Below are 15,975 nucleotides of genomic sequence, written 5' to 3'. Positions count from 1 at the left end.
CACATACAAATAGGCTCATGTGGCTTTTTGCTAATATGGAGCACGGGTAGAGTAAAGTGACATCTGCTCAAAATACATTCTTTCCTACTTTAGATCCTCATCAGTAAAAGATGTTTGAGAGCCTTTACTGCTGCTCACTCAGGATGGATCTGGCTTTCTGGAGCAGCGTGGAGAGTATTCTGTGTGATCAGATCATATTAGTTGAGCTGCGCTTGTTCCACAGAAACGGGTTTTGATGGGACACAGACGCCAACAAAAAGCAATTGAACCTTTTTAGGTTGGCAAGAACTCTGTTCACTACTTAGCCACTGACAATTTCCATAATTCATTTGCATCTCTATTTCTTCCTCTGTGGAATGGAGAGATTAAAACTCCTCATATCTCACAGCTGTGGAAAAGCTTAATACACAGTGATGATGCTTTGAGGTATACAGATGAGAGGCATTGTTTTCATGCAGTATTATTGCATTTCATGACTATCCCATATCTTTGTATAACTAGACTATATTCTCCATTCTTTCAATCTCTATTATCTCTCTCCTTTATTCAGAACAACATCTCACAGCACACACTGTTACTGCTTTATAGGGACGCATGTAGTATTTCATATTATTTCTACTGTTATCCAGCAATTTAGCCATCAGGCATTTTTTGGTTTTCCCCTCAGTATGTAGATTAACCAGTGTTAAATTGGAGCATTAGAGCCCTGAGCTTTCAATGCAACAGTTTTCATCAGGTCATAAAAATTTTGGGGTGAAAAATTGTGAAGGAGATTTTTCAGTAAAGGCTTTGAAACCCGTTGCTGGCTGAGTACCTGTTTGCTCAGCTCATAACGTTGCAGGGTGTTGATTCTCTTTTAGTGTTAAGTGAAAATAAGAGGAGAGGTTTTCTTAGTGTTATGAACTTCTCCATTCTCTGTTTTCCTGCCAAAGCTCTGTCTCACTGGATTCCTGATGATACTGCGAATGTTAGTGACTACACTCCACACATGTGAGATTGATTTCATTAGGGTCAATCAGCAGGTTTAGAGCCCTCCGTGTGGGATTTGTAGTTTTGTTGACAGGTAAACAAAAGGAAGCTAAACCCTAGATGTTTCTGCATAAGAGCTGATAAAACTACGTGCCTTTTAGAAGGAAAAAAAAATCCAAGTAACTGGATAATTCAGCTCAAATAAACTTGGAATGAATGTTTGAATCACAGGGAAGAGGTCTGTTTTCCATGTGAACTTGCTGGCAATATTTAACTTAGCTGCTGTAAAAATGACTCAGCTTTGCTGTTGTCACACCCTGAGCGAAGAAGAGAGCAGTCTTAAAACATCAGCTAATTGCCAGAAGGGCCTGATTTAAAAAAAAGGAAAAGAAAGAAACAAAAACCCAGACCTAGAAACTTGACCTTGATTCTTCTAGTAGCTGTTTATTTTTAATATGTTTGCTTATTTAATGTTTTCTCTTTGAATTCATTTTGGCAGACTAGACTGGGCCAAATTCAGGAGGATTTGTCCTAGTTTGTCTGCGGAGCTCAAGTTTCTGGGAAGTGATGAGCAGAGGCCCTGATAATGTTTTTGTTTTTTTTTTTTAAAACACGACTTCATGAAAACTGCAAACAAGCTGCCTTCTTCATATCTCGTAACGTTCACGAATATTAGTCATCTTGTGTAAGGGCCGTGATGCATTTTGCACTGGGAGGAAGCAGAAAATGGTTGTGTGGAGACTGCAATGTGTATGGCAGCCAGCTGGACCTCAAAACGTCTCTCCTCTTGGACAGGGCAGAGCGAGCACCTGATCATTTCAGAATAAGCCCAGAACTTCAAAAGGGTTTGTCCCATCTGTGCTCTCTTTAAGTGAAAACACCGCGCAGTTGACCTCCGATTGATTTCACAGGAGTGAATGCTACCAGCTATGCATAAAATGTGGTTGGAGAGCTTGATTTAGCTGCCACACCTTCCAGGCAGCCATCACACTGTGCGTAGTGCTGCCCTTTCTGAGACAAGAGGGGTTACATCTCATTTCTCTAATATCTGTTTCTCCTTTTTTTTTTTGTTTTTTTCTGGCATAAATTTATCCCCACAGCAAACCTCTGTCTTGCTAAGGAGAGGAAGTGCTCCATTTTTACAGGAACAGGTAACAAATGACAAAAAACCCCCCCTGCAGTAAAGTGGCTGGACTGAGATTCCAGACTTAGATTGATGTAGATGGCATGGAGATACGTGTCACTGTGTGTGCAATGTGAGATACAGGGTGGTTTTTTTTTTCCTTTACAGGCCAAAAAAGAGCTTAAACTGCTGCATTTTTTGGTAGGAAGTGTTTTGCCAAGGATTTTATACACAAGCATACAAACGTATGTGTGTGTGTGAACCTCCTCTGATTTCTTTACCCACTGCCTGGCTGATCTCACTAACATCACTATCAGTAAAGAAATCTGCAGCAGTTCCACTCAAGATTCACAGCAGCATTATCGATGGAGAAATTAGACCCCCATCCTCAGAATATTCCTTGCAAGAGCAAGGATCTGTTGGGGCACGTCGCGTCAGTTAGGAGGAATGCACAACAGCCTCTTTTTTTATCGCCTTACCAAAAGGTCTCAAAACTAAGTAAATATTTTTTATATTTGTAGTTCATTGTTTGCCCAAGAGCAGCGGGGTTTCTTGCTTCTGCACAATTTCCAGTCCCTTGCCTTCCTCAGTGCATCCCCTGACATTGCTGCCGTTGAAGATTTCCATTTAGTTTTTAGGACTCGTATTGAGAAATTCTTTCCTTGGCAGGAGATGAGAGTCTGCAGAGGTCTTCCTTGCCCTTCTGAAGAGCAATAACCCACCCAAGTCAGGCTGTGCCCAGGATCTAACAGCCTCTGAATACCATCCCTCTCTTGTTTGAGCACAGAGCTCACCAGCCAGTGCCCAACGGACAGGGGTTGAGCTGGTCACTGGGCTTTACAAGTTCAGCATCACAGATCTTTGGCACCAAAGAAACGGGCTTCTCTAGAAAGATAGTGGAGATGATTAAGTATGAGCTGGGGAGGAAATCCCCTCTCTTCGTGGCCTTGCTGCCAGGCTTTCTTTCACTTAATTACATTTTCACCGCAGAGTGAGACAAGGAAATCTCTAATGTAACTCCACTGAGGTTACTGGCACCAAGGTGGATTTTGTGGATCCCTAAGTCAGACAAAGGGGCTTGTCTGATCATTTTGCAGCAGGGACACTGTCAGTCCCAGGCTCTGGATGGGGAGGAGGACTGAGTGCAAGTAGATTCAAAAAGCTGCCTGGGAGTTGGGGACACCTGTCCTGCAGCGTTCGTAGCAGGTATTGGATTTCACGGTCTGATTTAGAGGTCACTATCTGAATTCTGCAGGTATCTTTCTGTCACATTAAATATCTGGAGGCCGTGGCTCTGCATTTTTGAGGTAAATGATACACAGCAATCTAAATGGAAAATAGAGATGAGTATCAGTCTGAAATGAGAAGCAACAGAGACGTATGGTCCTGCTTGCACTCACTAAAAGTAGACTATGGATCTTACTATTACTATGTTGGTCGGTGTACTCAAAGAAAAGTACTTTTTTGTACTTAAATAAGAGCCCGGCCCACTGTAAAGAGCATCATCTTGAAAAAGAACAGGAACTGAGTGGAGGATAAGCACCATCAGTTCCTTTTTCTGTTTTTTTTTTTGTTGTTGTTCTTTTAATGGCAGCCTTGTTGGGTGCAGTTTAATTAAGCAGGAGGAGAAAAGAGGGAGTTGGAGTCTGTGGTGAATTTTTATTCCTGCTCCCTTGGGAAAAGAGGACACATTACTGTCCTGTTATATGGGCTGGCAAACAGAGTGGGGGTAGCCTGAAGCAGTGACTGATGTCCCACAGGAAATCTGGGACTCTTGAGTCTGAATTCGGGATCTCAACCACAGGTGCCTGCTTTCTCCTGTGAGGAGGAAACCAAACGAGCAAGGCAGCTCTCCAGACCTTCATTCCCATTATTGCCAGAATTTCAGAGCCCTGTATGGTTACATGCATCTTCTGTGTGACTGAAGAACCTGGGGATAGCCTTTTGCATGGAATATTTGCCCAGATTTTTGGCTGTAATTCTCAATTTTCTTGCTTCTGTTTGTTTAGGTAAAATGTATGAACAGTTCAAGGGGTTGGACCCATATCTGGTCATGGATGCATATCTTAGGAAAGGTGCTATGGACATGCCACTTCAGATCAAATGCTAAAAGATGTTTAAAAATAAAGCCAGGAAAATTTTCCTTCCCTGTTTTCTTTTTGGACCATGGTGTGGATCCTGTGCATCCACAGACACCATTGCCAGAGGAGAAAGTGCCAGGATGCCACCCCTTCCATCTCAGTGTACTGCTGAAAGTTGTCTTGAACTTCCAGGGTAAATTTCCTGTGGATGAAATCTTTGTTAGGTGTCCTGCCCAATGCAGTGATCATAATATACATGGGACAATAATTAACAGCTTCAGTGCTGAGGCCAACTTTGAATGTAATTACACTGTTTTCCTTGTTGCAGGGTGAAAAGTAGCTTTAGTCCCACAGCCAGATCTTCGTCTCTCATTGATCTACCACCTTCCTCTGGCAGTGTGGAGGCAGTAAAAAGCTGCTTCAGCAACCGCCTGAGATTTATGTGAAGGGCATTGCTTTTCCCCACTGTTGGCAGATGGCTGATCTTCGTATCTTCATTTTTGAGGTTTAGTCTTCCTCTGAGCGAGGTCTCTGTGATGGTTACAGGAGATAATTGATGGGTTTGGCAGGCAGGCTGAGACAAATCCACCTTTCTGTAACCCTCAGTCTGTGCTAGTATTTCCATACCCCGTGTCATGACAGCAAACGGGTAAGCGGGAAGCCCCTTCTTACTAGCAGTTAATTTTTAGACCGTAGACATGTTGTCTGGAACTGCTGCCTAAAAACTTGGATTTTCCCCTATTCATTCTGGTTTACCCCCATCCGCCCCCATTTTGGCTGAGTCTCTGCATAGCTTTTGAAAAAACATTGGCATTCCTGGAAAGAAAGTATCAGGACGGAGCACGCGTTGCCAGCCAAGGTTAGTTGTGTTCCCTGTTAAATCATTTCTCACATATCTAGGCAGACTCTGCTTGTATTATACTTTCAGTAGCTAGATCTTTGTTACACCTTTTTCTTTTAGCCTGAAAAGGCCATTTCTATTAAAAATCGATGTGAAGCACATGTAGTGGTGGATCAGGCCTTTTCTTAACTCTTCCCTACCCAAGGGGTTTGTTTTTGCTGATGCAGAGTATGTGATGTTATAGGACAGTGATGGGGTTTTTTTGATGTATGAACAGAAGTCATGGTGGGGGTTTAATTGTCCTAGCATAAAAAGGCTTTTGTTGGCAACATTATAAACCACAATATGGTATAAAGAGAAATAGAATTTCCTTCTTCTTATATATCCCTGATGCTTATTAAGTTGTATCAGGGACAATTTTAGCTGGTCCAAGAGGGAGCTACAGTGATGCTGCCCTCCTCCCTGCCCCAGGCAGGCACTCCTCCCTCCTCTTGCATCAGCACCCTTGTAAGTTGTTTTTTGGTGACCTCGACTGTGAAGCACATGTAGTGGTGGATCAGGCCTTTTCTTAACTCTTCCCTACCCAAGGGGTTTGTTTTTGCTGATGCAGAGTATGTGATGTTATAGGACAGTGATGGGGTTTTTTTGATGTATGAACAGAAGTCATGGTGGGGGTTTAATTGTCCTAGCATAAAAAGGCTTTTGTTGGCAACATTATAAACCACAATATGGTATAAAGAGAAATAGAATTTCCTTCTTCTTATATATCCCTGATGCTTATTAAGTTGTATCAGGGACAATTTTAGCTGGTCCAAGAGGGAGCTACAGTGATGCTGCCCTCCTCCCTGCCCCAGGCAGGCACTCCTCCCTCCTCTTGCATCAGCACCCTTGTAAGTTGTTTTTTGGTGACCTCGACTGAGAGCTAAACCAGTTGAAAAACCTCTCTCTGAAATAAAGAGTAATAGTATTATAAGATAGGGCAGTGCCCTGAATGTGGATGTAAGTAGCCAAACAGATATCACTACTACTTGAGGATTTTGTTTGTAGTGTAGAGCTGGTTTCCTGCATTATCTGGATTTAGGGATCTGGCTCCTGCCAGGAGCTCTTGAGGTAATTCAAGGAACCAGGAAAAACTAGTCAAGTGTCTCAGCACAAATGTGCTTTTTCCCAGCAAGGTTTCCTCATGCTGGGATGATCTTCCCGTCCTTTAGCATCAGTACCACATCCCTGCTTCTCTCCTGAAGCGTGGGGTAGCTAGGGATGGAAAAGGGAATCTGACCTGTGTGTTTATACTCTCTATTACCATAAATCACAACCAGTTGCTGTCCAGTGTTGTAAACAAGCTCAGTGTTGGGCTGTTGCAGATGAAGAAAAAATTACAGAGAACTACATACAGAATTTAAAACATGAGTTTGTAAGCAGGCATCTGTTAAATACATAGACTTGGAAAATCTAACAGTAATATATTTAGTACCAGTGTGAAAGCTTTACAGTGTAGCTCCCATTAGGTACTGTATATTTTGCAGTAGCAGTGGATACTCAGCTTAATTTGATTTCTTGTTGCTCCTGGCTTGCTGTGCTTTATAGGATGCCTTGTGGCATGATGGTGAGTGTAGCTTTAGACAAACAGCTTGTACTCTGTGCCTTGGTTTCCCCAGTAATACAATGGGCATAATATTCCTATTCATATTTGCAGGGCTCTCCTGAGGCTCCACTAGTGAACATTTGGAAAGCACTATGTCTCCGCTAAGTACAACTATTGTCAGTTTCTTAAAAGTGCAACTTTCTGTGCTTACCCTTTACTCCATTCTCTGAGACTTTTGAGCTGGGTGATCTACATTACTTGGAGTTCTGAGTGAGAGAGCTCTTCGTTTCCATTTTCTCTCCCTCCCCAGAATATATTCCTTTTAATTTTAAATCTGGGGTTAAAAGTTTTAAGAGCTAAATACTGGGAACTGGAAAGCAAATTAGAGTTGCTGTTGGGTCCTTGCTGCCTCCTGGTGGAGAACTAGTGATCACTTCATTGAAGCTGTCTTTGGGATGAGTTACATCAAAAACATTGAGCTTATTTTGGGACTAACGTTTTAAAAATGTGTATTTTGGAACATAGATCTCCTTGGAAAGTAATTAGGTGATCTTGAAAAGGAAGCTTTGGGTTGTTTACTTGCATTGATGACCATTATGTGTTCATGTTTTGTTCTGTCTGAGCTGGAGCCTGAAATAAGTAGTTATGCCTTTCACAACTTCTGGTTTTTTTCCAAAAGAAGATGAAACAACTTCCTTGTCTTACTGTCAAAATCAGCAGAACATTATCGAGAAAGGAGGCAACTGCCAAAATCGTGTCTCTCAGATATTAAAATATCTTCCTAAATGATACTGAGAAAATTTCTAGCATTTAGAAATGCTTTGCAAGTGGGTGTTTGCCTTTCCTCACCTTTCCCAGATATTCGTTTGCAAAACCTAAAACTTGCCCAGAACAGTTTGGGTGCTTGTTGTTGGAAGGTTTAACATGGAAGAGCAGTGCCTGGGTATATATATTAATTATTCCAGCAACAGGCTCCTCATAAGAAGTCATTTCCACACTCAGCAGATCTGTCTCTGTCCTCTCTACAGATGCACAGGCCACAAGTGTTTCAGACCCAGACTGCTCCACAGGGCTTCCTCTGGATCTGCCTGGCCTCTGTTGGTGTTCAGAGTTCCTTGGAGATCTAAGCAGTGATTCAGGCTATGTCCAAGAGGCAGAGTGGGATCTGGGCTGTGGAACCTGGATCTAAGATGGGTTTCCATGATCTGTCCATATCAGGTCCAGGTCAAGGAGTCCAGGTCCCCTGCCTGCGCTTGCCTGTGGTCTTTGGAGTGAGGTCATGGAGCAGTTGTATGGTGGGGGCTGCTGATATCCAGGCATGATTTAATCTCTGAGTCAGTTCAATTCCTAGAAGCAGATTGGAAAGTGAGCAAAATATTTATGGCCTGTGCTCTGATCTGCCAGCTTCCCAGTGGTGTAGCAACTGGGATTTTATTAACGTGGTTTTCTCTTCTTTCTTTGACATATGCAGGCTTTATGTGTGAACTGGTCAAACCTCAAACTGCCCTGGGTGGATCTGGACTGGCTGATTGATATCTCCTGTCAGATAACTGAGCTTGACCTCTCTGCCAACTGCCTGGTCTCCCTTCCATCTGTGATCCCGTGGGGCCTGATAAACCTCAGGAAGCTCAGCCTGGCTGACAATCAGCTGACAGAGTTACCCAGCATACAGTCATCCGATGAAATTATATGTACAAGGTGTGTGCAATCTGAACCTGTACGGAGAGCAGGTGCAGATGAGTCAGTTGTACAAGTGAAGAGCGCATGCAGGAGCTTCTAGGTTTATTTTCTGTCCGTTGGAAGGTTTATCTGAAGACTTGCCCTTTAGCACTCTCAGTGTTTCCAAGTTAGTTGTCAGGACAGTTGTATTACTGTGTTGTCTCATATGGCTTCTGCTTTTCTCCAGTTCTGGTGAGCCCCACTCCTCTAGGTCTAAACCCTGAGCTGGCTCACATTGATATTTATTGATTCCTATCGATTATCTGATCTGCTGTCTGTCCAGACCACTTCTGCCTGCTCCCTGGAAGGGTTAATTTTCTAAATAGGGTTTTTTACTTTGTCTTGTGAGAGCACATTCTGGCTGCTTTAATTCAGATCTAAAGCTGTCCTGGTGAAATAGATGTCTATGGCAACAGGAGTCTTTGCTAGCGTTTTATTGATGCCTGACTGAGTATCTTCTGTACTCACAGGTTACTCGAGGTGGACGTATCCAGCAACAGGCTCTCTACTCTCCCTTCTGGATTCCTACATCTTAAAAACCTTAAAAAGCTCATTGCTTCCAAAAACTATATGGAGAAGTTATTTGACGAGGAAAACAGTACGTACTGCCCAGTGTTATGCTTACATTCCAAGGCCTGATTTGTAAGGGAGAACCTCAAACTGTTATTATAATGACTTAAAGATAGTATTAACTAGAGATACTCAATCATTTGTCCAAAGTACATCAAAAGGCCTGGTTGTTTTTTTAGCACTCATTAAGTCCTTTGGCTCTTACCTAGCAAGTATGAAGTATCTTGCTGGATCAGACCGCTATCACGCTTACACCAAGTCTGTGATGTTTTGTGTTTTCTAGCAACTAATTGGATTGGTTTAAGGAAGCTGCAGGAGTTTGATGTCTCTGACAACAGGTTGGTGGAACTTCCAACGGTTTTCGTGTACTGCTTCAAGTCCCTAAACATACTGAACGTTTCCAGAAATCAGCTGAAAGTGTTTCCAGATCCTTGGGCCTGCCCCTTGGTAAGTTGAATTGCTCTGACAGAGTCAGAGGCTGAAAAAGCTGTTGAAACAATGCAAAAAATATACTGTGATGCTTAGAATGTCAGATGTCTTTGGCTAAAGGCTGCTCTGTTCCTGTTGGAGGTCTGCCTGATTCAGTTTATGGGTCTCAGATCAAGTCTTTCTGAGGTTCTCCCCTGTTGATGGCATTGGTGGAAAACTTCTACGAACATGTCTTAATGTATTAATTTTCTCTGTAATTGATATAAACAGAAGTATTGTTAGGATTGTTTTACAGAGCACTCAGCCTTCATTCAAAGTTGACTTTGCCCAAACCCATGGCTAACTAGGGCATCTATATCCACCCATCACCGTGACTTTATTCCTCATTATTATAGGGTAGCAGGAGATCGGTGTACTTTGGTGAGGTGTTTGTTTGTGGTTGAAAAGCAAACAGGGATAATTTTCTAAGTAACTTTTGAAATACTTTTTGCCCACCAAATAATTTGCCCATCAATTAAGTGAGTGCATCTCCTCAGCAAATCCTATGTGCCTGCATGCACAATAATTTATCTGGATCAAAATATATAAAGAGATCGCTATAATGAATTTAATAATGCCTTAAACATGTGACAACTGATGTACTTCATTATTTAAAGAGATGATGACTACTCTGTGGGTTGGTTGTTTTATTTTTATGTTTTCCAGAAATGTTGTAAAGCATCTAGAAACGCACTGGAATTCCTACCTGACGCATTGACTGTTTTCTGGAAAAATCACCTCAGAGAAGTGGATTTTTCTGAGAACTCACTGAAAGAAGTTCCACCAGGACTCTTCCAGCTTGAAGTAAGTGTCGTTTCTTCCTGCTTTGCAGTACTTCTCTTAATACCTATTCACACCTCACAGTCATAGCAGTGGCTGCCTAATGAAGGTAGGGCACTACCTGCTGTTTTGAGTTGGTGGACCAGCAAATGCACAGAGCCTCTTAATAGCTCATAACCGCCTGAATAACTACATTCAGGCCCTCCTCCAGTGTGATATGGTATCTGGCTTTTGACTCAGGTCTTCTGAGAGCTCTTTGGATGTCTGTGGTTTTCAGATTTTGGGAACGCAGTTCGGAAGACAACCGCTGCATTGTAGCTGCAAGCTCCAACCATTGAAATATAGATGTACTCAAATGCGCTCACAAATAGTTGTCTTTTTCCTTAATCTGGCACACCAGGGTTGTGTAATTAAAGATTAGTGTCTCTATGCTGAAAATAGCATGTTTTAATGCCCTAAACAATGCTAGTTGGCATCTCTCTTGTCTCTAAGCTTGTGCAGATTAAATAATTCTTGCCAGTGGATGTCACAGATCTATAGTTTTACTTCAAAATTCTTCAGAATTTGTGGCTTCGCATGGTTTCAACATGAAACCAAGCAGAACTTGGAGGTTTCCTCCAAGCTTCCCTTCCAGATTATGAAACTCAGGGTCATGGTGATAGAAACAGAGGTAAATTGCTGTGCAGAAGTTTCATTATTTTCACCACTGGCCTGTGTGGGAGGGATGCAGAAGTGGTGGTTCATACACACGTCCAATATGGACCTTGGGAGTCTGCTGCAAAGCTGCCTCTTGCTCCCGCCTGGAAGAAGAGTGCTGAAGGTCATTTGCTCCCTCAGTTGTTTTTAATCATCCCTGCAGATTTGGATTTGCTTTCTGGGTAACCATTTGTTTTCAATTGGCATTTCTCCTGAAATAGAATGAGCAATCCTATGGACTATTGTCTCCAAAACTTGTCTTTTCTGAATGCATTAAAAACAAGCCTAGTGGGTGGGAACTACCATGACGGATATTAAACACTAGATGGTGCTTCAAGGGCACATTTCTTCGGGTGCCACAGCTGAGAGGCTGCAGAGGGACATGAAGGCACCAGTACAGAGCATCAGAGAAGACCTCAGTGGGTCTGTTTTCAAAGTTAGTGAGCTTTGTCTGCCTTCAGTAGTGCCAGCTCTTATCCATACCTCTTCAGCCTTACTTTCATAAAAGAGATAAACAGCAGGTATTTTCAGTCCCCCAAGGGCTAGAGTGTGAATAAAAGGTGAAAGCCCATGCCTAGGTCAGCCCTGGACTGCGCTCACGCTCCAGTGTGCAATCACAGAGCTAGATTCCACCAACACTTCTCCAGTCTGATACATATAATGTAGGAAACGTTATATGTTCCATTGTTATGTAGGAACAGCAATGAACTGTCTTCTCCCCGGGAACAGCTGAAAGCACAGGGGGCCTGTAACTCGAAAGCATGTCTCTGACGTAGGCTGGTGGGACATGTAGCTTATCACTGGCCTTTGTGTGGTTTGTGGAGGGCTCTTAAGACTAGGCCTGGCTCACAGTTGCTAATATGATGTACATACCAGAAATGTGGTGTTAAAAGCAGCAGAAAGCCTTCTCAGCTTTCCCATCTGCTGCCTTCTAAAGGAACCAACTGTACGTGCTTCAAGCTCTGCCTTAGTTCTCTAGACTAGTTTGATTCTCTTGAAGAGACCTGACCTCCTCTGGGTGGAATTATTCTGGTAAGACTCTGGTCATCTTCTCCACATCATGAGCTGACCGAGACAGCCTTATTTGGATGCTGCAATTCCTTCCCTCGGGTACAATCTAATGGACCAGGGCCCTTTTTGCACTCTGAGACAGTAGGTCTGAAGGAAGTCATCTGCTGCTGCCATTGTCTCACTTCTGGAGGCACCCATTCTCTTCCTGAAAGGCGGCAAAAATAGAGAAGTTAGAGATGAGAAATAAGAGGCAATTGCAAAACAAGGACTAGCGATCTCCAGAATTACAGTCATGAAGAGCCACAACCAGTTGAAAGTCACTAATTTTTCCCCCGTGGAGCAGGCACATAAGCGTTGCATATAATCTCACCAGGCTCTGGGCTCTCCTGGAGAGCGGCCTTTGTCAGCGTTGGTGGAGGGCGTGTAGAATGGATACAGTTGACTGAAAATGAAGCACCCCGGCTAGACCACACAGAACAAAGTTTGTGCTAATTCTGGAACGCATAGCCTCCCTTCCCTCCCGTCCCCTGCTCAGGGATATTTCGGGAGAGGAGTTTGAAGCATTGTCATTGAAGGGCCCCATGCTGGTACTTGGAGAGGCCTCGCTCAACACCAGGCACCGAGGGAGGACTGGGCCTTTCTTCCAGCGGGAGGTTTAAGCCAGATGATGATAAAAGCATTGGCTGTCAAGACGCGAGCAGCAGGGAGGGTGGGGGCTTTTATGGGTTGCTCAGTTTTCTGGTTTTCTAACCCTTTCCTCTAGTGGTTCACTCTGTGTATCTGCACTTAAATTTGAGTTTATCTTCCCCAAGTCCCACCGAGACCCAGTTCTGCTTCTCTCTTATCACTAGAGGGAGCGTTTTGCATGGTAATTGCCATTCCAGCAGCTGCTGGTTGACTGTCTTTTATGTCACATGGATACCTCATATTTTTCCAATCTGAGAAAAGGGGAGGAAGGCCAACAGACTGGCTTCATGAGACATTGTTAATCCTGCTCGATGAAAACGGGCATAAACCTTTTATATTATGTGGAGCACATAAAACATTTAATACACTTGAAGCTGAAGTCTCTGCTGGTAAAACATGATTTCCATGGAGTGTAATTCATTAATACTGCTGTACTTATGGCATGAGACAATTCAGCCAACATTCCGCTTATCTCTTTTTTCGTGGGGGGACTTGCAGAGTAAACCTGGTTGGAAACTCTACATAGAAGACTGTTTTTCAGTGGAAAGTTGGATTTTCAACCAAATGAAAATGTTCACTTGAGCCTCAACATTATTTTTAAAGGCAGATTGAAGAGCAGTAACATTACAAATCTGAATGTCAACTACAATTTGAATGTAGACTGCATTTTTTCTTTTACATTTTAGTTAAATTTAAAGGAGAGCTTGTGTTTAACCTTATTGATGGAATTTGTAGCTGAATCCTGTCTGTATGGTGTTAACTGTACAAATCAGTTTCACTACTTCTTTTTAACATTTCTGTCTATGGTGTGAGGAAAGAAAAAGTAGATAGGTAACTTGTATGAATCTTTAAAAGTTAATATAAGTTTATATATAAAGTTAATATAAATCCTTTCCATTTTAATAGACAACTCATAACAAAGCAATTAAAATTTCCATGTGTGAAATAGTTCACATTTTGCACGTTGATTTTATACATCCAGAACAGGTGTAAGCCCACGCTGGCACCAGCTTGCACTCGCGTTTAAGACTTCTAATCCATATGTGGCATACTGTTTAGGTAAATCATACTGTTCTTTTCCATTTGGAAAGGTTTCCTCCACTAAAAGTAAAATGTCCTCTTAAATGGGTTGTTTCCAATTGAATCTGTCAGCAAGTAGACTAATAATCTCCCAGAACTAATAGTGGTGTTGCTTCGTGCAGAAAATATACTTGCTGGAGACAAGAAGGAAATGTTTGCATGCTGGGCAGCACGGACAGCATGTTCTGATGAATAAGATGTACTTTCTTCATGTTGCTGTTATTTAATAGCCACACAAAAAAAGGTCTTTCTGTGTGTTTGATGGACTCTGTCTTCTAACTAAAGGCTGTTCTTCTTTCAGGCTTTGGTGTCCCTGAAGCTGCTGGGAAATCAGTTAGTTTCATTGCCTTCGCAAGATAAGTGGAATTGCAAACAACTTAAATCACTGGATCTTTCAAAAAACCAACTTGGGAAGTAAGTGTTTCTTTCAAATTTTGTCTTAGAAAACAAAAGCTGAAGAAATAATAGCAAACCCGATCCCCTGTGTAATACAAAGGGTGTCAGTAGTGAATTAATTATCTGCATAGAAAGCATTGATATCCACATACCATGTCTGTAAGTATATTGTGTGTCTGTGGCAGTGATGAATTATCCTTTACTGATTCTTTGGGCATTTAGCACATTATATCATTTATGAAGTGGAGAGATCACTGATAATGGCAGTTTAATTTCAGAGCAGTAGAAATTTCTTTAACCCAGTGTGTGGTTCATCACTACAAATACTAGTTTGGGATGAGCACATCTTAACCATAAACCATCTGGCTGGACTGCAGTTTGTAGTTAGCGTGGGAGTATTGTTTTGGAAAAAATGAAAAATCTTTGTTTTTTAAATGGAAGTGTAACCAGCTGCAAGTTCATAGAGAAGACTGACGTTAATAAGGTCATCCAATAAAAGAGTGATGTTCTTCTACTTAAAAACTACAATAGGGATGTTTAACACTAAGAATTAAAGGTCCCTTATCTTCTCCAGAGCTGCATTTAATTGTGTCATACTTCTGTCTTCTCATTTGGGGGTCTGTCTGGCAATTTCTCTGGTGTCCTTATGAGTTGCTGTGTCAATTGCAAAAGACAAATGATTGTTTGTTGAAAGTGCATTTCCAGAGTCATGTTGTTGGGTCATCTTGTGGGAGACTCTCTGGTGAGAGCAGGGAACGACAGCAGGTTGGTTCTCCAGCGCTTCTCGTGAAGCTTGTTCAATTTGCTGTTTGACAACCTACTTAACCTTGACACCCATAAAGCCGGGGGTCAAGTGCTCTTGCCCTGAGAGCTGAAAGTGCAGCCTTGCAGAGCTCTGTTAATTTGCCAGAAGAAAACTGTTGGGCCTGGAGAAGTGTTGGTGGAATCTAGCTCTCTGATTGCACGGCGGGTTTCAATCCCATCTCTCAAAAGCAGACGAGGAACCCGTAATACCTGATCTTTGAATCCCCCAGCCTTGAGTGGAGCCAAACTCTGCAGCTCATGGTGTGCTGGACACACAGCTCCAGCACCATTCTCAACTGCTGCACCCAAGCTCTTTTCTCCACATCACCATTTTCTCTTGCCCACAGGAGTGATGAGGGATATAAAACAAAGCGGATTCCCTTTTTCACCACGAAGAACAGGGTGCGCTGCGGCCCAGAGGCAGGTAAGGTCCACGGCAGTGGATACGTGAGGACACGAGTGCTGAGAATGCCAAGTGAGCTGTGAAGCAGCAGGAATCTGTGGAGTTTTGCTGGAGGGAAATCAGTGTAAATTCATCTGCAATTTTAAGCGCAACAGCATTTCAATTTAGAGGAAATATGTTTAGATAAAATGTTTCTAAAGAAATGGTGCAGCTGATTGGTACCATCAACATACAGAAAGATGAAAAATGAGTGAAACCTGTTTCTTTCACTGAGCTTTTGTTCTTTTCATGAAGGTTATTCTTTTTAGCTGGAGTACTGACTGATAGGTTGAAGGGAAATTAACCCATAATTACTCTTATTACTCCTAGGATTGGTTCTGTTACTGAATTTGTAAATTGCATGTTTTCCTCTGTCTCTGTGATTTGCACCCACAGTTTGGGGCAGAGCAGAAGAGATGTTCTGGATTAGTGCACGTGGAATCCCAGAGAGAACAAAGGAATATCTGAAGATATTTGCACTGCTTCCTGCTCTCTGTGGGATTCATCTGCATTTCTTTGTTTGTTTTATTTTAAAGCACTTGGAGAGCTTTCTCAATTCTCAGCTGCCTGAAGAATGGCTTGCTCTAAAGCATTCTTTGCAAATGGCAGAGTGGAATAGAGCTGGCGTCTTCATGACGCACATCTGAGCAGCCCTCAGCTGCTCGGGGGAAGGAGAGCAGCAAATGCCTTCCTCAGTTCCCCTGAAAAATTGTGCATGATCTC

At 42.5% G+C, this 15,975-nt stretch overlaps 1 protein-coding gene across 3 annotated transcripts in view; it reads left to right on the top strand.

Moving 5' to 3' along the window:
* Nucleotides 1-15,975, top strand: part of LRRK1 (leucine-rich repeat kinase 1) — a 79,269-nt gene that overhangs the window by 24,200 nt on the left and 39,094 nt on the right. For all 3 annotated transcript variants that reach the window (XM_014946149.1, XM_014946150.1, XM_014946151.1), the window contains exons 6-11: nucleotides 8,071-8,297; nucleotides 8,789-8,916; nucleotides 9,172-9,335; nucleotides 10,023-10,160; nucleotides 13,912-14,024; nucleotides 15,158-15,234. In XM_014946149.1, the coding sequence (XP_014801635.1) occupies nucleotides 8,071-8,297; nucleotides 8,789-8,916; nucleotides 9,172-9,335; nucleotides 10,023-10,160; nucleotides 13,912-14,024; nucleotides 15,158-15,234 (847 nt within the window). The remainder of the gene's footprint in view (nucleotides 1-8,070; nucleotides 8,298-8,788; nucleotides 8,917-9,171; nucleotides 9,336-10,022; nucleotides 10,161-13,911; nucleotides 14,025-15,157; nucleotides 15,235-15,975) is intronic.

This window comes from Calidris pugnax, unplaced genomic scaffold (genome assembly GCF_001431845.1).
Source record: "Calidris pugnax isolate Ruff unplaced genomic scaffold, ASM143184v1 scaffold134, whole genome shotgun sequence".
In the NCBI taxonomy this organism is placed as follows: domain Eukaryota; kingdom Metazoa; phylum Chordata; class Aves; order Charadriiformes; family Scolopacidae; genus Calidris; species Calidris pugnax.
The sequence above is the reverse complement of the archived record's forward strand: the minus strand, read 5'-3'. Positions and strand labels throughout refer to the sequence as shown.